Source organism: Cyprinodon variegatus, unplaced genomic scaffold, assembly GCF_000732505.1.
Source record: "Cyprinodon variegatus isolate N-32 unplaced genomic scaffold, C_variegatus-1.0 Scaffold178, whole genome shotgun sequence".
In the NCBI taxonomy this organism is placed as follows: domain Eukaryota; kingdom Metazoa; phylum Chordata; class Actinopteri; order Cyprinodontiformes; family Cyprinodontidae; genus Cyprinodon; species Cyprinodon variegatus.
This window is the reverse complement of record NW_015150631.1, coordinates 145223-167687: the sequence shown is the minus strand read 5'-3', so window position 1 is coordinate 167687 and position 22465 is coordinate 145223. Positions and strand designations below refer to the sequence as shown.

At 38.9% G+C, this 22465-nt stretch overlaps 2 protein-coding genes across 3 annotated transcripts; one reads left to right on the top strand and one right to left on the bottom strand.

Moving 5' to 3' along the window:
- The first annotated feature begins 10546 nt into the window (after positions 1-10546).
- On the top strand, positions 10547-13668 carry LOC107087255 (secretogranin-2-like). Its single transcript, XM_015378727.1, has 2 exons — positions 10547-10664; positions 11138-13668. Exon 2 carries the CDS (start codon positions 11156-11158, stop codon positions 12905-12907), a length of 1752 nt encoding a protein of 583 aa, XP_015234213.1. The 5' UTR covers positions 10547-10664; positions 11138-11155; the 3' UTR covers positions 12908-13668.
- Positions 13669-13805: 137 nt separating this feature from the next.
- Positions 13806-22361, bottom strand: LOC107087306 (AP-1 complex subunit sigma-3-like). Of its 2 annotated transcripts, XM_015378819.1 has the most exons (6): positions 22227-22361; positions 18323-18501; positions 18075-18183; positions 15239-15376; positions 14466-14527; positions 13806-14295 (listed from the first exon to the last, which is right to left on the bottom strand). In XM_015378819.1, exons 1-5 carry the CDS (start codon positions 22227-22229, stop codon positions 14486-14488), a joined length of 471 nt encoding a protein of 156 aa, XP_015234305.1. In that variant the 5' UTR covers positions 22230-22361; the 3' UTR covers positions 13806-14295; positions 14466-14485. The 2 variants fall into 2 exon arrangements, with proteins under 2 accessions (XP_015234305.1, XP_015234306.1); XM_015378820.1 differs by lacking the exon at positions 14466-14527.
- Between the last annotated feature and the right edge of the window lie 104 nt (positions 22362-22465).

The window sequence follows — 22465 nt, the reverse complement described above, 5'->3', positions numbered from 1 at the left end:
GTGTGTGTGTGTGTGTGTGTGTGTGTGTGTGTGTGTGTGTGTGTGTGTGGGATAATTTCCCATGCTGAAATGTTATGGGAACCAATGGTCCCTATGAGGAGAAGTTCTCTTCTTGGGGTGGAGGCTAAGCTTAGGGTTAGGCATGTTATGGTAATGGTTAGGCTATTGAATTGTGTGGGAAATGAATGGAAATTTAGTGGAAAAAACCCATAAGGATAATGTGACACAACATGGGTGTGTGTGTGTCAGTAATGTGTCAGTCCGACCTTTGGCTGCACCATGCCAGGCACTGGTCTCTTCTTCACTCAGCATGGATTTGTCATGATGCAAAGGCCAAATTAGAGATGGTTAAGCGTGTGAGGTCTGGTAATGAGCTTGAGCTGAGAGATCTGGGGAGGGTGGGGAGAGGAGGCTGAGGGTGGCAAGGCACAGAGGAATAGGCAACTGATACGTCGGGGCGATGACTCACCGATGCCGGGTATTTATAGCATCAGTCAGGAGGAGAGAAGAGGAGGGAGGAAGAGAAAGGGAGGGTAGGCGTGGGGGTGGAGAGGAGAGGGGTCACTGCTTTTTTGGAGGCAGCTTAACAACACAGACAAAGAGCAGAAGAGGGAGATACCAAAGTGATAAAAGTGACAGTGAAAGAAAAGTGTTTGGAGGGACAAAGCAGGTGAGAAGTGAGGGGAAAAAAAACAAGTCGTATAAGGGTTGCTGTAAAGCAACTGATGGAGAAATGAGAGGATTAACTATGATGAAAATGAGGTGAGGACAAAAATAGAACATCTATTCAAAAATCTCCAATTAATTCAAATGATGTTTTTGCTCAGAGCAGAGACAGCATCCTGTAAATGTGCTGTGGTAAGTACAGGATGTTGGCTTTTGGCTGAAGGATGAAAAAAATCTGTCTCTGGTATATTAGCACCCATACATATTGACTCATTCAGAGTGAAAGGGGGGGGCCTGTTCAGCCTCTCAATGAGAACACGCAGTCTGAGGAGGAGGAAAGAAAAAAGGTGGCACTCTCTAATGAGCTTAAAACTCATTGCTGTTGCCTAGACACTGTGCATTTTCAGAAACCTACAAGCAATTAGTTAGGCAAAAGGACTTTATTCAACTGTTTTTGCTGTAAATATATGCTTTATTAGTTTGTCCAAGGTTGTGCTGTTTTCTTTAGTCTTCACAGTATTGCTTATTTTTTATTTGTTTGTTTTTGGATCTTTAGGGTTTATATATTTCTCTGTCAGCTCTCTTCGTCGACTTCATCAATAAACACGCCCTGCCCCGGCTTCTGGTGACGTCAACCAGTGCGTCAAGCTGCATCCCTCTACCATAGAGACTGATAGAAAAACATTCATATGTACGCATACACACATGTGCATCAGAACAAAGCATCACTTCAACCGGTGAGGGAAGATTCAGACGATTCACAAGAGTTGTTGATGAGGGAAATCGTAACATAACAAAAAAGCTCCTGAAATGATTTGTGTCTGGGATGAACTTTTATCATCAGTATGATGTTATTCATATTACATGCTGCATTTATTCTGCTTGTTACTGGCTGGACAAATATAAATTACCTAAGCAAAAAAATGAAAAGAAAAAAAACAAACATTTATTCCCATAGAAACAACCCAATAGTACAAGATGCAAAACCAGCGGCGAGTCTGGGCTTAGGAACTAATGGTTTAGCCGACTAATGGTTTTAAAACTCTTTCTGGCATGCTCTCCTTCAGAGGCAGGGGAATGTCATTACACTAATCTAACAAGGTTTGTTTATCATTATTTATCATAGAGATGAAATAAAAAGATAGAGTTTCATTAAAATACATGTGTTTGTTCATTTCATTTTTTCATTCAATTATTTAACATTTTCCTTTGGTCCTTTTTACATGTCAGATGCAGTGAAGGTAACTGGGTCAAAACCCATGTGGAATTTACTGAGCTTCTGCTACATATCTTCTATATATATGTTTAAAGCTCTGCTTTTTCTCAGATACCTCCAAAACCTTATTTAAATTCAAATGACAATGAGAAAGAAATAAAAGGAAATACTTTTGGCTTCTTAAGCTAAGTGAATGTATAGCTCTGAGGTAAAGCAGAAGTATGCAAGTAAAAAACTGGGAAAATGAAAAAAAGATGCCAGTTTTTACAGCAATCAACAGATTGTCAAAAAATGCTTTAGAAACGTAATTCAGAGACTCATAGAAAAACTAAAACAAAAGAGAATCCTGGGATACAAACAAATAAACAATGCATTCAGGGGACGGTATTGAGGGAGTGACTTTAAGTTCACATCAACGTAAAGATAACCACAGTTTGTTTATAGTTGGCTGGAAATTAAAATAAACTAAATAAAAATTCTGGAAAGTGTGGTATTAATGTGCATTCTAACCTCATGTATATAGTTTAAAGGACTACCTTTCACTACGGTTGCAGCTACAAATCATGTATGTATGTTTCTGTCAGTTTTGTCCATAAAGAGAGTTCAATCTTTTGCCCAATTTCTTTTCAAATGGAGTGCAATGCTGAGTCTCAAGTCTTGCCACATATTCTTGATTATGATTTTTTTTTTTTCAGGACTTTGACAGAGGCCCTTTAAGGCATGAATACACTTTGATTTAAAGAAACCCATTGTAAATAATTTGTTGTTACATCCAGTCTAATTTCTTTGGCATCTAACAAGGTTTCCTCCTAATTCGTTTAATTTATACGGCATCAGTTCACCATACTTGTCATCTTCAGGCACTTTACAAAAAGTTTAATCATATCATACAGACAGATTGTTCAAAGCTTCTCGAAGAAAACTCAGCTGATTACATTAAGTCATTAACTTTACAGAACTCACTCATCTAGAAGAGCATTTAGCAACACAGTAGCCTGCATTGCATTGCAATAATCCCTCACGGTGAGCATTAATACAGCAACAGTGTAGAACAGAACCACTTATAAACAGAAAGACACCAGACCCAGTGTGAACGGTCTACTAGGGGTTTAAGAAGAAAAAAGCATAAACATGAAAATACCATAGAACCACTGTTCTATAAGTGTTTTTCTATGTTAGGTCGTGGTAATCTAGCTCCAAAGGTGGCTCTGTCTAGGAATCAAACAGCCGGAAAGAACAGCCGGAAAGAAAAGGGAGCACATACGAATTAGTCACAGTAAAAGCTGAGCCCACAGCTATGACTAGGAGTGAAACGGAATTAAACACAGAGAAACAGGCCCATCTCTGTCATCTGTAGTTGAAACTGATGTATAATGGGAGCAGTCCAGCTGATGCCTCCCTCCAGGATGGTGTCACAGCTAAACAGAGTGTCAGGCACGATGTAGCAACAATGTTCAGCCTTGCAGTAATAAATTCATGGACTAGGAAAAACAGTAGGAGAATAATCAATACTCTTTTCAACCTTCACCAGAACCCTGGCTGCAGAATTTTGATCAGCTGAAGGCTTTTTACTGCGTGGTTTGGCCTCCATGATAGTGAAGAATTACAATAATTCAGCCTTGAAAACATGTAACCCTGTCCATCTTCTTATAAATTAGTCAGAATATCTGTGCCCCCGAATCAGACAATTCTCTTCCACATTCACTGTGTCCACTATAAGGCCTGGGAATTTTTCAAAAACTAGACCGACCAAAATATGTGCCTATGGCAAGTAAGATTTAAAGAGCAGCTAATTGAAACACTAAATGGACTATTGTTACTGGATATCTTTGACTCAAGATGCTGACAATATTAACCAGGTAAAATAATGATTCCAGGAAAATGCTTTTTGTTTTACTTCAAAATTGCATAATTTTAGACACCCAAATATAACAGTGAAAAATGTGAACAGTTATCGAGGGAATAGATGTTGTGGGCAAAACAGTAGATAAGAAGAATCCAGTCCCACGCATGTCCTTTATGGTCCAAAAGCTGTCGCCTCTCAAGAAGCAGAGAAAATGGGAAGTGCTATAATAACAGCATGGTAGAAATCCTGCACACCATCCAATGTGTAATTACTTTTTGAATCAACACCAGGTGAGATCAAGTATCCAAAAACTTGACACAATTCCTGGAGGTTGCAAACACAGGATGGGAAACATCTGGCAAAATACTTCTGTGAAATCAGTCCCAGTCCTTCACTGACTAAAATAACAAGATGTTTATGATTAGTTTCACAGCTCCTGGATCTACAGAGCAGCAGAATAAATGTACCTTTGAATATTATTAAAAAACAATTTTGTGGTTTGATTATTCTAAACATCAGAGGAGAGAAGTTGGTTACTCATAATAAAAAGTAATAAATGCTCAGCAACTGAGTCTGCTGACTGAATCTCTTTAAGAGATATTTAATCCATCATGCTGAAATCCGGCTGCATTCTTACATGGACAATGTCAGCATTGTTATTCCCTCTACCGTTTGCATCTGAGAGAGGAGATTTTCTTTCTATCTACTCCATTGTGCTAATGGCTCAAGTAACACAACAGTGTTTCTAATCACTTCCATCTTAACACCTGAAGCACTTGCCTCCTGCAGACATGGACCATGCATCCACTGCTTTAATTGGCACACTGAGAGGGAGGGGCTGGATGGTTACAACCTGGTTAAAGAAAGAAAAAAAAGAATGAACGCAAGCCCTGGGGAGAGTGGCTGGTTTGAAAAAAAGTGAAGGCTCTAATGAAGGAGACAAGGACACCAACCTGTAGGAAGGAGATGAAGCTGGAGGCAGATGAAAAGCTCTGAGACAGCGTCACCATGGAGACATTGGCTGGAAGGAAGCCTTGACAACGGGTGTGCCAAGCTTCATGCTCTCTCGGGTCGAAGAGGAGGTGAGAGGGGTGGGTGGCCATTTTTACCATGTTTCATATAGTGATTTACTCTTTTTTTTTTGTCTTTTCAATACAATGTTATTATATTTGCATCCACAATGTTCAAGGTGAAATGTTGTGATGGAAAACTGAAGTGTGTTCAACTCCTCAACTACAGCTTCTGTGTGACTCATTGGTCCTTCAACTGATTTTGAAGCTTTAAAGCCACACAGAGGAACAAATGGCTCAGTTTTATGAGTGTTTGGATTTTATAAGCGTCTGGTTTGACGCATGTCTTGAGATTATTTTCTACCCCATAAAAAAAGATTGACAATTTAAGTAAACAGAGCAGTAGCCTATTCTTTTTAGGCTCCAGCCGGAAATTGTTTGGTATATTGAGCAGTGGTTTAAGTAGATCTACAATTATATGAACATGATGTAAGAAAGGAAAGAAAATTCAGATAAATGTAACAATCTTGATAGATTTAAGTAATTTTGTAAATTAAGATACTTAAAATCAACTTTTAAATCAACATGTAAAATGCATTCATAAAAAAAAAAAATGTTTAATGTTAAGAAAAATGTTCTCACATTCTCATTTTTTCCATTTTATGATACAAAATCTGATGTTACACTGCAAAACCAATCTAGAAATAAGCCACCATTTCTGAAATTAAGTCTATTTACCCTTACCGGTAATTTGAGTAGTTAAATAATGATTTGCCAATGGAATTAGTATGTTTTACTCTTAAAATAAGATAATTACATAATAATTACTTAAAATAAGAAAATGCAACTGTTTTTTTTTTTCTTATTTTAGATGTAAACTGTCTTGTTCCGTTGGCAAAGTGTCTCACTTACCTTCTCAATTCAAGAACTAACGCACTTGTTTTAAGAAAAAATAAACTTATCTAGATTTGGATTATTTTCCAATGTAGCATATCATATATTTTTTTTAAGTTTGCTGTGTTTAAACCTCGGGCACTCAATGTTTTTAATTGTCAAAGTGCAAGTGGAAACCATGATGAGATCAAGATAGCTATGTGAAGTCTTTGGAAAGAACATTTTGGCAACTTTTTGAAACTAGCCTTTCAACTATAAAAAGAAAAAAACATGAATAAATAATCTTTCAAAGGAGGAGATCTAAAACAATGGCCAAAACATACCATGAGTAGACTGCATGATGCTAAACATAGTCGCTAGAAAATCTGAAATGCTATTATGAGATCTACACAATAGTATTTAGACTTTTTTAAGCATTGATATGAAAGTGTGTGCCTCTACATTCAGAAAGATACAACACTAGTTTAGTTCTCGAGGGGGTTGCACACAGGAAACATTTGCATTAAAACAAGTAAACAAAGAGAAAGTTGAATTTATGAGAAAAAAGGAAGACCTGGACTTCTGGCATCATGTTCTTCAAAAAGTTTAGCCTAAAATTGAATAATTTGGACACTAGAACCGATGACAAGTAACGCAGAAACCAAATGCAGTATTTTAGTAAAATAAACTCATCAATAAAGCTCAGAGATCGATGTGTCTGTAATCAGAATGTTTTGCTGCAGAAGGACCTGGTCATAGAATCCACCATGAATTCTACTGCGTATCAGAGAATACTTGATAAAATAGTACCTATCTTGAAAAAAGGAAAGCTGGAGAACTAGAATCAGCCACATAACAATGACCCAAAACATACCAGTAAATCCATGAATGTCTGTCTGGAAAGTCCTGGGTCACAAATCCCAGATACTAATCTTTTTTAAATGTGGATTGATTTGAATCAGGTTGTACGCACAAGAAAATCCTTTAAACATAGAGTCAAAATATTGATTTAGTTTACTAGAGGTACCCATATATGTAGAGGCTGTAGCATATATTTTTGTCATTTAGTTTCAGCATGAAACCAGAGCATCAAAGTGAGGTGATGAAAGACACAAAATCAATAAGGGAGTGAGCGAACACCTTATTTAATTAGTCCCATTTTTTTTTTTTATAAAGAGGGAGAAAGACACAAAGACAGAGACTGAGACAAAAGGGATTCATTAGCACCAATTACTGAAAATCTTTTTTGGTCTTTTCATGAGTGAAGTGAGTAGTCTGCAACGATGCCCACAGACAGCCCATCTCAGGCTCCAGAGAGTGTTTCAAAGACTCATAAAGCGAATCTTCCACCACCAGGAGCCTACCAACATGTGATTTCAGAGAAATCTTTTCTCTCTGGGGGGAGCGTATCAAATAAACACACCAATCTGAATAGTGTCTAACAACATCAGCAGATGTATAACAGCTTGCCAACTCTCATGACTGATCAAAAGCCCAAGTAACGGCAGAAGTCGAGAAAAAAAAAAAGAAAACAAAATATGCATACTCCAATAACAACATGGAAAATTACTGTTATTTGGAGTTTTAAAACAATCACATATGCACGCCCTAATTCAATCTCCTTGTGTGTTATTACACTCTGTACGCTGTTAGCTGTAAATGGAGAACCCAGCTAATGACAGGCTCCAGCTGATGGAATATTCCACTCTTTTATTGTTGTCACAGCTTCCAATGTGTGGAAAACATCAATCACAGTCACTCCAAGACATCTTCATTAGTCACCGTCCTGATCTGTAAATGAGCTGTAAGCTATTTGCATTCAGTGTCTGTGTGTAGGAGAGACCTTCTTGTTCAGTAATATTGATGAGAGACAATGACGATAATCTTTTTCTTAATAAACCCACCAGAATGTCTTGTTAATGATCAGTTACAGGCCTTAGCTGACTGTGATTACTGAGTGTTGTATGAAGGTTGTTTCTGAATGGAGATGGAGAAAATCCCATTATTAATCAGAGGGAGGAGTAGTAAATGGCTAATAAATAAACACCACACCTGTCATTATCTGTTTTTTCTCTACCAATTACTTGATAACTCGTCAATAAAGACTCTCCCACAGTGTAACAAAAAGCATTGGTGAGATAGATTATTGTGCCTCTGAATGTCAGGAAGCTCTTTCTATAGGTCTTCAGCCCAAGAGGGCAGACAGGTAAAAGCAATTTCAATTAAAAAAAGCTCCTCTAGCATTGTTGACATAACCTTAGTTAAAATGTCACGCTTTGTGTTTGCCCCTGAGGAGGAAGTGGAAGAAAGAACTTTTTGCTTTTACTTGGAAAAGGAAAAGACAGAAAGTATTGTGAAACTAGACAGTATTGCTTAAATGGTGGAGTACATGTGTGCATGTATAGTATTGGAGTAAACTGATAGTGTGAATCAGTTTAGAACCTTCAGTATTTTGATCTGGAGTTTCTTTACCTTATTTTTCTAGGCATCTAGGAGGGTTAATGGTATGTTTTATTTGTACTCTGAATCTGGATCAAATCAAATCAATTTATTTATATGCCGTTAATCTACAACAAGTCATCCCAAGGAAGTTTACAGTATGTTCAGTAAACTTCCTTAGATCAAATTATACAGATTGGTTAAAAGGTTCAGGGAATCTAAGGGAAACCCAGTAGATTGCATGAAGTCATTAACTTACAGAATCCACTTCTCCAGGAACATAGAGCTATAGTTGACAGGGAAACACACTTTCTGAATTTGGTATTAAAGTTTTGAAAGTTGAAAGTCTTATGCCTCATTTGCTTTGCCCTGATTAGTCACAGGTTGGATCTGGAATTGACACCATCCTTGAGTTGGCTGCTGTCTGGTTATGAGCCCAATAGGTAATAATAAATAAACAGTATGAATAACTAATTTTTGTGGCGCTTACTATCAAGACAATAATTGCATGTTTCTCCATTTTATGTATTAAACATTAATGGGAAATGCACAAAGATTTTACATCACAACTTATGCTTTAAATAAGTAGCAAACAACCTGGGGGAAAAAAATAATCGAATCGACTGTTTGAGCAGCTAAAAGCATATTAATTTCACATAAATAGAAATGATTCAGTCCTACTGTACGTAACATCTGTTTGTAAAAATGTTCTTTAGTGTTCAAATATAAAATAGAGATATATAATATTACCAGCTGTATTTTTACTCATCAACAACAAACAAAGAACACTGGTTTTCTGCCTGGCAACTGGTGATGTGTTTTATTTGGACTTAGCTCTACAATTAAATGTTCCTAGATGGAACTGCAAAAACTACAGCCCATGTTATCTGATTTCTGACAAAAAGCTGCTGCCTCACATACGAAATAGTTAAAGTTGCAGGTATAAATAAACAATTAATTAGGCCACTTAATGGCCTAAATCCCATTAAGACTAGAAACATCATCAATTTTACTTCCTAAACTTTTTTTAAAATCTATTTTAAATAGAATCCCATTGCTTCAATGATTAAATGTCTTTTTCCAAGCATTGATTACATTTTGGTATCATTGGATCATAAAATCTCAAAATTAGAATTATTCATATCTAGAACTGCAGATTGAGTCATTTTGAATCCACATAAAATGAAAATTAAGAAAAGGCAGCTGATGATAAAACACATCTCATAGTGGTGACAGAGGTTTAATCTTAACGCCTTTGTGGGGAAATACATAGCAGGTTTTAAAGCTGCTACTCACACGTTAGTGTACAGCTTCAATTTTTGTGTCTTAACCGTTAGAATGCATCAAAGTGAAATACATTGTTAGCGTATAGCATTATAAATATCAGCACCACAATAAATAGCAATCCCATTGGCTTTCTATCTTGCAATCACCAATCCATTCAGGAATGACGTCAGCCACTTCCGAGGAAATGCAAATGCACTGCAAATCAAAACATTATGAAAAAATTATCTTTAATTGCAAAAGGAAGTTTGATTAAGAAATCAAGCACAATGTTTTACTTGTCAACCCAAACTTTTATTTTTTTGTAGTGTTGTTGTTATTATTGTAAACCCCTTTAGTAGTGCACTACAATGTTGTGTTGGCAACTGAATCTACAGACAGCGAGGATGGTAATGCTTTGTTTTAGTCATCTTCACAGATATTGACTAGAATATATGAAACCAAAGAGATGTTGATTATAGCTTCTGATCTCTCCATGTCACCGCCCATCCCTGACCTTTATTTGGCAGCTGGCATGCTGTGGCCCCTTTATCTTGCAGACCTGCGGAATGTCGGGTTTTTGCCCCCCAGCAGACAGGAGGGTGTTTATCACCATCAGCACAGAGAGGAGGGGGATGAAGGGCTGCTGAACTGCGACAGCAGCTCAGCGGTGCGTTGAGCATGTGAGTCATCGTTGGAGAAGTTAACTCTTAAAATGCCTCGATGATAGCCTGAGATTCAAATTAAACTAAAATAAATGTTACCATAACAGTAAAACTAACCATGTAAAAATACTCTGTTCTAATAAAAAAACAAAATGGTGATATAAGGAAATAATTCAAAGTGAAAAACAGCAAGGATTCCAAATACAGTGTATGCAGAAAACAGCATATAATTCAGTTAAATAAGATTAATACTAAAGTTAAGATTAAAGTAAACATTCAATGAACACAGCTCTATTTCTAGTGAGTAAAAGCTGAATTTGGATGATTATAGTTTTTAAATCAAATAGTATCCTTTTTAGAACAAGACAAAGCAATGCACTATACTCCTGATAATTAAATATATTTCTAATGAACTACAGCATCTACAGAAAGGCGCAGGGCTGCAAACAGCACACAGGCTCTATTTTTAATACAGCAGACTCGTTAGTATGCCATATCATAAACCTGAATCATTTATAAAGACTTTTTAGGAGCAGCTTTTACGTGTGTTGTTTGATGACGTGCTGGTCAGGTGGTGCCTCATATAACAGGAGGAGCTGTCCAAGTGCTGAAAACAGAAGCGAATCAGCACCGTTCCTGAGGAGATGCTATACACCCTCGCTGCTGTCTGAGCTTTATTACCAAAGGTAACAAAACTTTGTTTACGTGTTTCATCTTTTTTTATGAGTATATTTTATTTCTATTTAAACATACTTTCCGTAGATGTGACGCTCGATAGCTCTTTGTTTGCGCTTTTCCAGTCAGGTCAGTCGATAGATTAAAACTCATTAAAAATGACTGTTTAAAACACGTTTTTTTTTCTCTCAGTCCTATATGCTTTTAAAACGTTTTAAAAGCGTTTTCGATTAGAATATATAGGGTAATAACAGGTGTAAACGTAATGCTGAGGTTGCCCGTAACAACGCAGGGAGTGACTCATCCAGTGATGGAAATGTAACGCACTCAGCATCACATTCAATTTGAGGAGAGAACCTCCCTGTGAATACAAACGCTTGATCAAAACACACCGGCTTTGTTTCTAAGTACGCTTATTTTGTTTGTTAAAATACTGCATCCCTGACTATTTGACTCCTAAACCTGTTCTGATCTCGCTTTACAGGTAATAAATTTGCCTATAATGCTGCATTTCTACCACAAGTTGCCCACCGGGGGAGCCGTGGTCCTGCTCGCCTTCCTTCTTCATGGATACGCCGTGCAGGCGGCGTCCCTCCCCCGCCACTACAGGCTCCGGGGCGGTGAGAGCGAGGGCCAGCCGGGTGCCTTTTCCCCCAGCTCCGATATGATCAAAGCCCTGGAGTATATCGAAAACCTGAAGCAGAGAAACGGGGGCCGACCTGAGCCCGTGGATTACGATGAAGTAGAAAAATTCAAGATTCTGCTTCAGCTCGCCTCGCAACAGGATGAAGTTCCCGGGGACCGTCAGTCTAACCCCGGCATGCAGGGCCCGGACATAACCGCTGGACAGCTGATGAAGGCGATGCTGAAGACTCTCCAGGATCAAGCCGGGAAAGATCCTAGGAGCGACCGCCGAGCGCACAGACACCGCACCAAAGACACTGAAGCGCCAGAGAGCGCGCCGGCAGACTATGGTAATTTCCCTAGACCTCACAAGAAGTATCCGCTGATGTTTGAAGATGAGGAGAACACAGACGCAGCCAAGCGCGCAACAGAAGACCTAGACGAGCAGTACACCCCTCAGAGCCTGGCCAACCTGAGATCCATCTTCGATGAGCTGGGGAGGATGGTGGCAGTCCCCGGGCAGAAAAGAGGCGTTTTCGGGGATGACGATGATGAGGGAGAAGACGGGTTTAGCCAGGATGTAGCTGGAGGAGAGGAGTGGGTCCCCATGGAAGAGAGAGAGGAGACCGAGGAGATGGTGAACAGGAGCCACGAAGAGATGGACAGGGCGCTGAACGAGAATGAGGAATCGGAGCAGGAGGAGATGCAGCGCAGAGCCAACCAAAACCAGGAGGATGCTGATGATGACACTAAACTGGTAGATTACTACCTGTTGAAGGTCCTGGAGATGAGCGATCAGACCCAGAAGAGGGATCAGACCGGCGATCAGAGGAAGAGGCTGATCCGCCCCTCCATCTTAGATCCCCGGACAGTGAAGGAGCTGCTGGAGCTTTCCCTCAAGCTCCACGTTCCTCCACAGGATCTAATCGACATGCTGCTCACAGAGGAGCTCAGGAAGCTCCACCGTGACCCGCAGACCTTAAACCGCTACACTGCCGGACAGACCCCCAAGATCAGGTACTTCAGCCGCAGGCTGCCGCTGAAGAGCAAGCCCGCCCCCGAGGACATGGACAGAGAGGACTTTCTGGACATCATCGGGGTGGAGACCATCAGCAACGAGTACCCAGTTGTGCAAAGACCAATGAAGACCCCCTCATCCTCAGACAGGGTCTCAGCGGCGTCCAGCCCTGCCGCGGTGCCGGTTAAAATCCCGCCACCCTCCGGACGCAGGGAGAACCTGTTCCTGTCGGAGCTCAACAAGATGCCGCTGAAGCGCCAGGCCGATGATGATGATGACGACGGAGACGTAGAAGACGAGGTGACCACCTACCTCGCGGCCAAGATCCTCACAGAATACCCGAACACCATCAGCAAGCGGGACACCCAGGCGCAGCTGCAGGGACAGTTTCCCTACGAGCTGTACGAGCGAGCCATGAAGGACTACATGGAGCAAGCGGAGACCGAGGCACGGCCGGTGGCCAAGCGGGAAACGGAGGAGCCAACAGAGGAGGAGGAGGAGGCGGAGGTGCGCGGAAAGGAGGAAGAGGCAACGGCCCAAACCTCCGCTCCGGAAACCAACGAAAGAGAGGAGGAGGAAAAGCGCCGCGAGAAAAAAGCTGCCGGGATGTAAACCTGCAAGACCAGTTATTATGAATATTTAGTATTTCTACTGTCTCAGAAATAACGTTTGGTGGACGTGATCTAGTTTACACATTTTTATTATATGAATTTTAGCTGTTATTAATAATCACTCTAATGAAAATTATATATATATAAATATATAGCAACTAGAAGTAAAATATAATTTTATTAATGACTGTCCCTACTTGCTGCAAAGACATCCTAGAGATATTCTATTGACACCATAAACTTAAAGGTGCATCCAATGAGGTCAACATCTCATCAGGAAGATGTGAGCTCTCAGTAAGCCTAAAGAACAACTACAATCAGATCAGATTAAATAAACCTGTGTGATGTTAAGTTTGTTTACATTTATGGTGTTTGCAAATGCCCTCTACTTTAACCAACAGGGTAAAGGTATAAAAAAAAAGGCTTATTTTCATCTATGTAGAACTATTTAACATATGTGAATATATGTGTAAATTAATAGGTATGAATCTGAATGGGCCTTGAAAAAGTCATGGTTTACTCTAGAGTAATTACGGTCAGGGCTGAGGGCGCGTTTTGTGACTCTAGACATATTCAGGGTTAGATTTCATGTTATGGAGTAATTCTAAGTCTAAATATCAGACTGTCGCCTGCCTTCTAACCCTGTCATACTGCAAAGCTCTGTGTTGTTGGCCTAATAGTGGTTGTGCTACTTATGCTCATTTTTAAACCATTTTGTACATGTTCAACAACGTGTGATCGATCACAGATGAATAAAGCATCAGATGTATTATTTTTCTTCTTGGTGAGTTGTGTTGCCTTATTGATAAACAGACAAAAACAAACAAGAGTATTAAGAGAACACATGAAGAAAAAACATTTTTATATCAAAATATACATTTTATTCATAAAATGTGCACTGTAAAAACGGACAAAAACAGCTGATCAACACACCAGCCAATAATCTTAAACATTGTAAGGATTATAGATTAAAAATAGCAAGAAATATGTGATAACTAGGTATTTAACAGGTGAGAAAAAATAATGTGTAATTTGAAGATATGAGTATCAAGTTTTTAATAACAGTTTCTTTAGATGGTAACTGTCTTACAGTAGGTATAACAAGTCATTTTAGTACCAATGAAAAACAATCGATTATAAAAAGAAAAAGGAAATAGAACCAAACCCCATCATCCTCTAATGCAATATCAATTAATTTCAATATAAATAACAGACACACTCTTGACCATTAAAAAGTAAAATTTAGAAGAAGAAAAATTAAAGCAAACTAATTTCTAGAAACTTCATGACCCATTTACAGTACATGCAGTCTGTGGAGTCCTCCACCATGTTAATATCTTCCTTTTCCTTGAGTTAAAATGCAGGTTTGCTCATGTATTCCTCCATAGTCTAAAAAAAAAAGCAAAACAAAAATGACAAGAGAATATCAGCCTTTTTTTTAGAATAACAAACATACAAAATAATACATGTAATTAATATTCACAGGCACACACCCACACATCACCTGCATTATAGTGCCAACACACAGCAGGTTAACTAGCACAAGCAGAGCATCTAACCTGTCTGTCCATATTCAAGGTCATCCAAACAGCTCCACCTCATACCACTCACTGTGGTCATCCTGAAGTGATAATAGTCAAAATGAATATAGGGAGGTTCGACTGAACATAATCCAACTCTAGATCAGAAGTGTTAGTCAGCCCTACTCAAAAGTACAGGAGAACACACCCAGTTACGCTATAACCGTATCACACAGAGCCATGAGTGCAGAGAAAGGGGTGGGAGCGGGAAGCATTAGGCAAACACTAAAGTTCACTCCACATTCCAGCAGAATCTGCCCCTCGCTCGCAATGGTACAGGAAGAGGCAGATATGCCAAGTGGAAAGGAGGGGTAGGACAGAGAGCAGCACAAGCAGAAATCCATTAAACAGGAGGGACCTCTAACATCCACAAATCTGTAAGCTATGACGCAGGCAAAGACACATTAGGGACTAAGCTGCACCACGATTAATTGAACTCAATACCAAAAAACTAACTGCACTACATTCACTCAACTTATACTCTCAAGTAGAATTTAGAGGAAGTGTTGCTGAGAGAAATCACCCAATTTTGTATATTTGGATACCCCACAACCACAACTTAAAAAAAGCACACACTCAAACACACACACAACAACATTGGATGAATTTCTAAAAATGTTTATCTAATGCCTTAAAACACTGAGGCATGCAACAGATGTTACATGCTCACATAGCATCAAAAATAAAAAAAAGTTTTGGTATGAATGTGTGTATGTAGGGTGTGTGTCTGTGTGGGTTCTCATCCATCTTACCTCTTGTAACATGTCTGAGGATTCAATGGCGCGGTTCACAATCTGTTTAGACGTTTCCTGTATCTCTCCCCCCATTAAAAACTCATCCAGGATAAAATAGGCTTTCTCAAAGTTAAAGATAATGTCCAACTCGCACACCTAAAAGAGCAAATGATGCCGTTACTGTGGTTATCAAACCAGATAGCCTACTGTGCATAACACATGGAGTGATTCTGATAACTAATACAGTGTCAGCCACATTATTTTTCGCATCCACTTTCCTGAATTTTCAAGACACTCCCCTGCTCCAACAACAAAAAAAAACTCATAAAACATATAGAATCACCTCTTCAGCAGGGAATCGGGTTCTGCTGAGGCTTAGCAATGATCCCCTATTTTAAATAAAATGTGAAAAGGATACATCTAGAACAGGGGTCTTTAACTTTAGTCGGAAGATGAATACGGTCCTTGTAACCTGGCATAAGCCAGATTGATACGTGTAGTTTTAGATATCAGGCTTCTTTCCTGTGGAACCAACTACCAGTTTTAGTCAGCAAGGTAGACATATTGTCTACTTTTAAGGCTAGACTAAAACTTTTCTTTTTGACAAAGCTTATAGTTAAAGTTGCTCATGTTGTCCTGAACTATTTCTACAGTTATGCCGCTATAGGCTTAGACTGCTGGAGGACATAGGGGCCCCTATTTCATCATTCTATCTCTATTCTCCCATTCTGACGTATTTGTTAGTTCAACTTCTAACGCTATGCTATATCTGCCTTATCTCATCATAGTAGCTTCACTTGGTCTGTTCCTGCTTGGCTGTGACACCATCCTGGAGAGAAATATCAGTTGTGCTGCTGCCAACACCTCTGTGCTACCGTCAACACCTTTGTTTATAGATGTTGGAGCTTGACCTGTTTTCACTGTAGTTCTGTTTCCATTACTATGACTCACTGTATATGCTCCCTTTCATCCTCTGACATGGGAGCTGGCTCGGAGCTCATCTGCCTGACTATGTTTCCTAGATGGGGCCAACTGTGGAGCTGGCTGACAGTTACCTTTAGCATCTTTGCTTCTGTCTGCTTGAACCGCAGTCGACTCGGCACATGGCCGCTCACAATGAGCCTGGTTCTGCTGGAGGTTTCTTTCTGTTATACGAGAGTTTTCCTCTCCACTGTCACTACAAGCATGTTTGGTGTGAGAAATTGGTGTTGAGTCAATGGTTTTCTTTAGATAGAAAACTTTGAACCAATCTGACTCTGTCAAGTTCTTTTAGATGACATGTTGAGAATTGGCCCTATACAAATAAACGGAATTCAATAAAATAGTTAAATTTGAATTCTAAACAGTAACCACTTGGAAAGCCGTCTGTAGAAAGTATTCACATAATGGAGGGACATTCAGTAAAATCTTCTAGCTGATTCAATAAATTAGGTGGCACATGCCTCACCGCAGTAGTTGTGATGAATCACATTCTTGATTTGTTTCACAACTAGCGGAGTCAAACAATAAATAACACTCTTACCAAATTCAGTCAGGAGGAGAGTGCTAACATCATTCCCAACAATAATGGCAGAAATTATGTCCTTTTTTCAAAATGAAATAGAGGGTATTCCTGCTAAAATCGGAGCAGCCATCTTTGTTTAGATTCAGCCTTCCGCATCTGGTCGACGAGTTGTTATACACGTGACCACATTTCATTGATCCAAAACATTTCTGCATCGAGGCTAATGCGTCTGTTGGCTCCTGGAAAGCTGAATTTTAAAGAGAAAGTCAATTTTATAAAATCTCAACGATTCATCTTGCTTGCAAGGTACCTGTCCTACAGCTTTAAGATGAATCCATGCCTTGATCCCATGCCGCTTCCAAATTTCATATCATGCTGAAGGGGTGAGAAATGATCAAATTTATGTAAGCCTTCAAGACATAGTGTGTTTAATGTCATGGTATGCAACACATGAGCCCCTCAAGGAACAGTTCTTTCCTCTCCCATTTTCACCTTCTACATCTCAAACAAAACAGAAAACTGCAATGTCTAGAAGTGATGATACAGCCATTGTAGACTATTTATCAGAGGAAAATGACTGGGATTACATCTGGTGTGAAGTTGCCAGTTATACATTAAACCATCAAAGAAAATGGTAACAGACCCCAACATCCCCAGTGAACAACCATGATTTGGACGTTGAGACTGTGGAGGAGCAAAAACCTGCAATGCTCCATGTACACTGACCCTGCATAAGAAGGGTCTCAGTTATCTTCGTCTGATGAGGACACTGTTACAGCTTATCAAACTGTGGTGGAATCTGTAGTCATTACGCTGTAGGCCTGTTTGATGTATGACACCAAGCTGGACAGAGAGAAACTGAACAGGTTGCTTAGATAAAGTAACTCTGGCCTGGACCAGCCTCCGGAGCTAAGGGTGGTTGAGAATAGGATATGTAAAGCATAGCCGACATTCATCATAGACAACATCTTTCATCCCCCCCATGACACTAAGGGAGCTCTGAGAAGCTCCTTTAGCAACTGTGGCATCCACAGTGCAGCGCTGTTTCCAAAGGTCCTTCATTCCATCCACCTTCAGACTTAAACATCTGAAAGTAAACTAATCCTGTTTGGTAGTCACAATAAAAATATAAATGTGTAATACTTTTCACTGAATGTATATCAATGATCATACACCTATAAAACACGAGGAGTAAAGGTTTATTTTTAGCATTGTCCTCTCTGCAGACTCCAACCTTGTGAAATATTCTACTGGAAAAACAAATTAAGGAATGCTTTTAAATGTAGCTGACACTGTATATCCTCCTTAATGGAAACTTGGAAATGGAAAAATAAAAGTAGAGTGAAATACATTGCCAAAGTATTTGTCCAGCAGCTCAACATAGCGGTGAATAACCTCCAGGGCCAACAGCTCATTCTCTCCGTCATCTACGCCCAGACAGAAATACAAGCTTGCATACCTAATAAGAGAACAAAGAACATGTGCCGATGATGAGGCAAATATTGCACAATTTACTGTAACTATTTAAGGGATATGATGAAATGATCCATATTCATTAGTTTAGGCTACTTCAGCAGACATGTATGAGAATGACTCGCCTCTTGTAAACAATCTTCAGGTCTTTCCACTGAAGGAAGTTGCAGGTACGTGCTGGCCTCGCCAGGACCATGGTGGTCATCTCCCTTATAATCTTCTTCCTCTCACGTTCTGACATAGCTGTGAACCATTTCTGTAGACGCAGACGCCCTTGGCGACTGAAAAGCAGCAGGAAGCGCATCTAAAAACACAGACCCGATCAGCAGAAAAAAATTAGTTATGTCTGAATGACTACGTGAAGCAAACAATAATGTAATCATTGTTAATAATAATTGTAGGGGAGTGTTGACCTAGTAGTTAGAGCAGTGCGCTTGTGCTCTGAGAAAGTTACCCGGCTTGATCCCCACAGCCTCTACTCTGGCTCTCTGAGCAAGACCCATAACCCACACACTGCTTACTGGGTGCAGTAGCAGCTCACTGCTCCCCAGAGGGGATGGGTTAAATGCAGAGAGTTAATTTCTCCATTGTGAGATCAATAAATTTAAATTTATATCCCTTTCTAATGTAGTTACATGACTGTTAATTATAAACAGCAGTGGCTGATTTTGATACATTGTCACAAACTGTATTCTCTAACCCGCAGTAGGCATTGACTGATTTGGATTGTTCCAATTCAGATACTGATACCTTACAAATAAGAGAGAACGGGTTTTATTTAATTCTATTTGATTAGCGTTTTTGTTGTTAAATACTTCACAAAAGATTTTACCAATCTCTTAAGGCAGTGTAAACATTTCAGGTAACTTGCATTGATCCCTAGAACAGATCAAAACATGTCCTAGTTCTTGTTAGGTCTCCTATTTACTAAAATGCAGCTGATTGAAGGCCAAGTTGTAATTAAGACATGACCCAGACCTTCTCATTGGATCTGTTAGGATATATATATATATATATATATATACGAGTTGTCACAAAACCAAAATTTTGAACTCAATTTTTGAAGTACCCCCCCCTTCCTCATGGCAGCAGGAAGTGGGGGTACTGGGGAACCAGGGCACCCTGCCTGTAGCTATTAAACCCTTCGTATAATCAGTTACCAACTTTGTACAGGTTTAACATATTATTTGATGATTAACTTTAAGTCTCCTCCTAGAAGTCACCCTTATCTTTAGCCTCTCCCACAAATTCTGAGTCATCTTTAAGTCAGGACTCTTCAACATGTTGCTCAAATGAAACATGCTGCTTTATACACAAAACATCATAAACATAGTTTAGTTTTGGGGTGTGCTTTGATGGCGCAGTGGTTAGTGAACAAGACCCATGTATGGAGGCCTTGGTCCTCGATGCGTCCGACAGAGTTTAGTCAGTCATATATAATTGGTTTCTTTTTCTCGCAATCTCTGATGGATTAAGCCATTTCTCTATACATTTCTATAGCTGACTACCCATCCTGGCACAGCTTTGAGACAAACTTGCTACAAAGAGAAATTTGCTTAAGCCTTGTTCAGTTAGAAACCAGGCTTTCATATTTGGACATGTTGACATTCACCCACCGAAATAAAAGCATGTTTTTGTTAGAAAACATTTAATCTATAATCACTTTAGTCATTAAACAGAACAGCCCAAGACATTAGCAAAATAAACTGCTGCTATGGGTCCCTAGTCCAGCAGAGACCTCCAAAGGACGGTCAACTACCACACCAAATGGAGATGTCAGAACATAAAAATAAAAAAGTAGCAAATTAAAGTTTTCAAGATTTAAATAAACTGAATGAAAGCACAACTATTCAAAGGAATGTATTGATCGTCATAATTTGATGTTACTAGCTGATCTACGAATTAATTCTGTTGCTTGTGTTTGTACTGGTTCTTTAATCACTATATAATCTTTTTTTTCCCCCTCCATTTGTGGTTTTCAGGGTAACCGATTAAATAGCACTCCCTTCTAAGCTTAGGCAATTCTAATATTAAGAATCCACAAATAATTTTAGCAAATTTCAGATTATTGAATTTTTCAACAGAAGATCAGCTGTTGTTTAGAGGGGCTCCCTGGCTGTAGTTGGCGACTCTCGCATGGTTCTCCCTAATGTCAGCTACGTTCAGCACCTGTCATTGTCTGAGAAACACTTTTAAAATGATGTTGTAAGGATGATGAAACTATAATAACATGGTTCTTAAAAGGTTATTTTTTAAAACATTTTTAAAGGTTGAACAGGCCTAAGGTATGGACTATGATAAATGGGGGATTAGAGGGCTGCTGGGATTCCCAGCAGAACAAACACAATGTATGATCGGTATCTATAGAGACGACACGCAGTAGAATTTGTTTTGCTTTTTTTTTCACTTGTGAAGGGCACTCAATGTTTTTCCACTTCAAGATCATCAGTTTTGAATTTGAAAAAAACCTCTCAATTCCTTAGAAAAAAATATTTCATAAATAAAGAAAAACAAATTTTACACTTTAAAATCGGAAGACTCTTTTTTTTTTACTTAGTTTTTGTGGGATGCCATAAAGGCATTAGTCTATAGCAACAGAAAAATATTTTAAGAAATAAAAAAGTTGAGTAAATGAGCAGTCAAATTAATAAAACTATTAGGGTGGGAAAAAAAATCAGATCAAGCATGATTCATTTTTGAAATAATCATCAACTAATACAATAAAGGATTAATCGTTAACTGAAGTACAGAGATTCTAAAACATGCCTTTAGCTGACAGAGCAACCCACTTAGAGCAACCATTGTAAAAATATTTAGCCTTTAAAATAAAAAAATAATTTTGGTCTGTGAATATGCTCTACCCAGAACTCCTCTAATGGAAAAGGTTTACTTTCACCTGGTCTGAATTCTATAAAAAAACACTCTTTCTGAGGAACGTTTTGACAAGCAAACCATTTAAAGTGGACAATTTTTAAAAGATATCTATGGAAGAGGGCCACTAAAAAATTAAAAAGTTAACTGATTTTTAAATATTGTTTCAGTTTGATATGGGAAAAAGGTCAGAATTCTGACTTTAATGTCAGAATTCTCTGTAGTCAGAAATCTGAGAAAAAAAGTCAGAATTCTAAGATAAAGTATATCTCAGAATTCTGACTTTTTTTCTCAGAATTCTGACAGCCAACAAACATGTTAGCATCAAGCTGTAGTCATGTCTGTTTTAGAGACTACACTAGCTCTCTTGTCTCTCAAGTCAGAATTCTGAGATAAAAAGGCAGAATTCTGACTTCTTTTCTCCGAATTCTTATTTTAATCTCAAAATTCTGACTTTTTTCTCAAATTATACTGAAATAAAATTTTAAAATAAGTTAACTTTTTTGTTTTTTCAGTGGCCCTAATCATCTTCCGGTGGATAAAAAATCTTAGAGCCTCAAACAAACAATCTTAAATCCTGTTTTTTTTTTTACCCACCAAAAACATCTCATACATTTAACAGAAAACTGAACAATGACCAATTTCCAAAGGACCTGAATAAGAGGACATACCAGTATTTCCAGTATTTATTCAGGCAGCAGATTTCCTTGCTATAACAATAAGTAATAATATTACCACTTTTCTAAACCTAGAGCCAAACACTTCAACACCAAGCATACAAAAGTTGTATCTTTGTGGCTATCTGCAGACCTGAACAGGGAAATTAATATGTAAAGCATTAAACTGCCATAAGGGCAGGACACCTGGAGCAAAGTGACGAAACCTGTTTTACGGATTGAACCAGCAGAAAATAGAGACCAACAGCGCACTTTCAACTGTTTTTAAAACTAGACGTAAACCCATAAAATAGTCCCAATGAAAACAAATTACTTCCATTACTGTTTTTTTGTTTGTTTGTTTGTTTGAAACCTGACTAAAATAAGCTACAGCTCGTTCCAGGAAGTGAGCTCCAGTGTCAGCCACCTGCTGCCAGGTGATACAGGTGAGCAGCCAGAAGGCTCTTTACGGCTAATGGCAGCCACCATTAAAAATACTTACCATTTTGACGCTCCGAAAAGACTAAAAAAAAAAAACGAAAAAAGAGAGAAGAAAATAGACACTTTAACCCTCACAAGGGTCACACGGTCCGAATGAGTTCATATCTGCCCTCCGCAAAGTGCAGCCAGTTAGGAAAAAAAAGGGTTAGTCTAGCTCCGCCCCCTGGCCTCAAGGGGACAGCTTCGTCACAGCAGCTCTGCGGCATCTGATTGGTCACTGTAAGGGATCAGCTCCTGTTA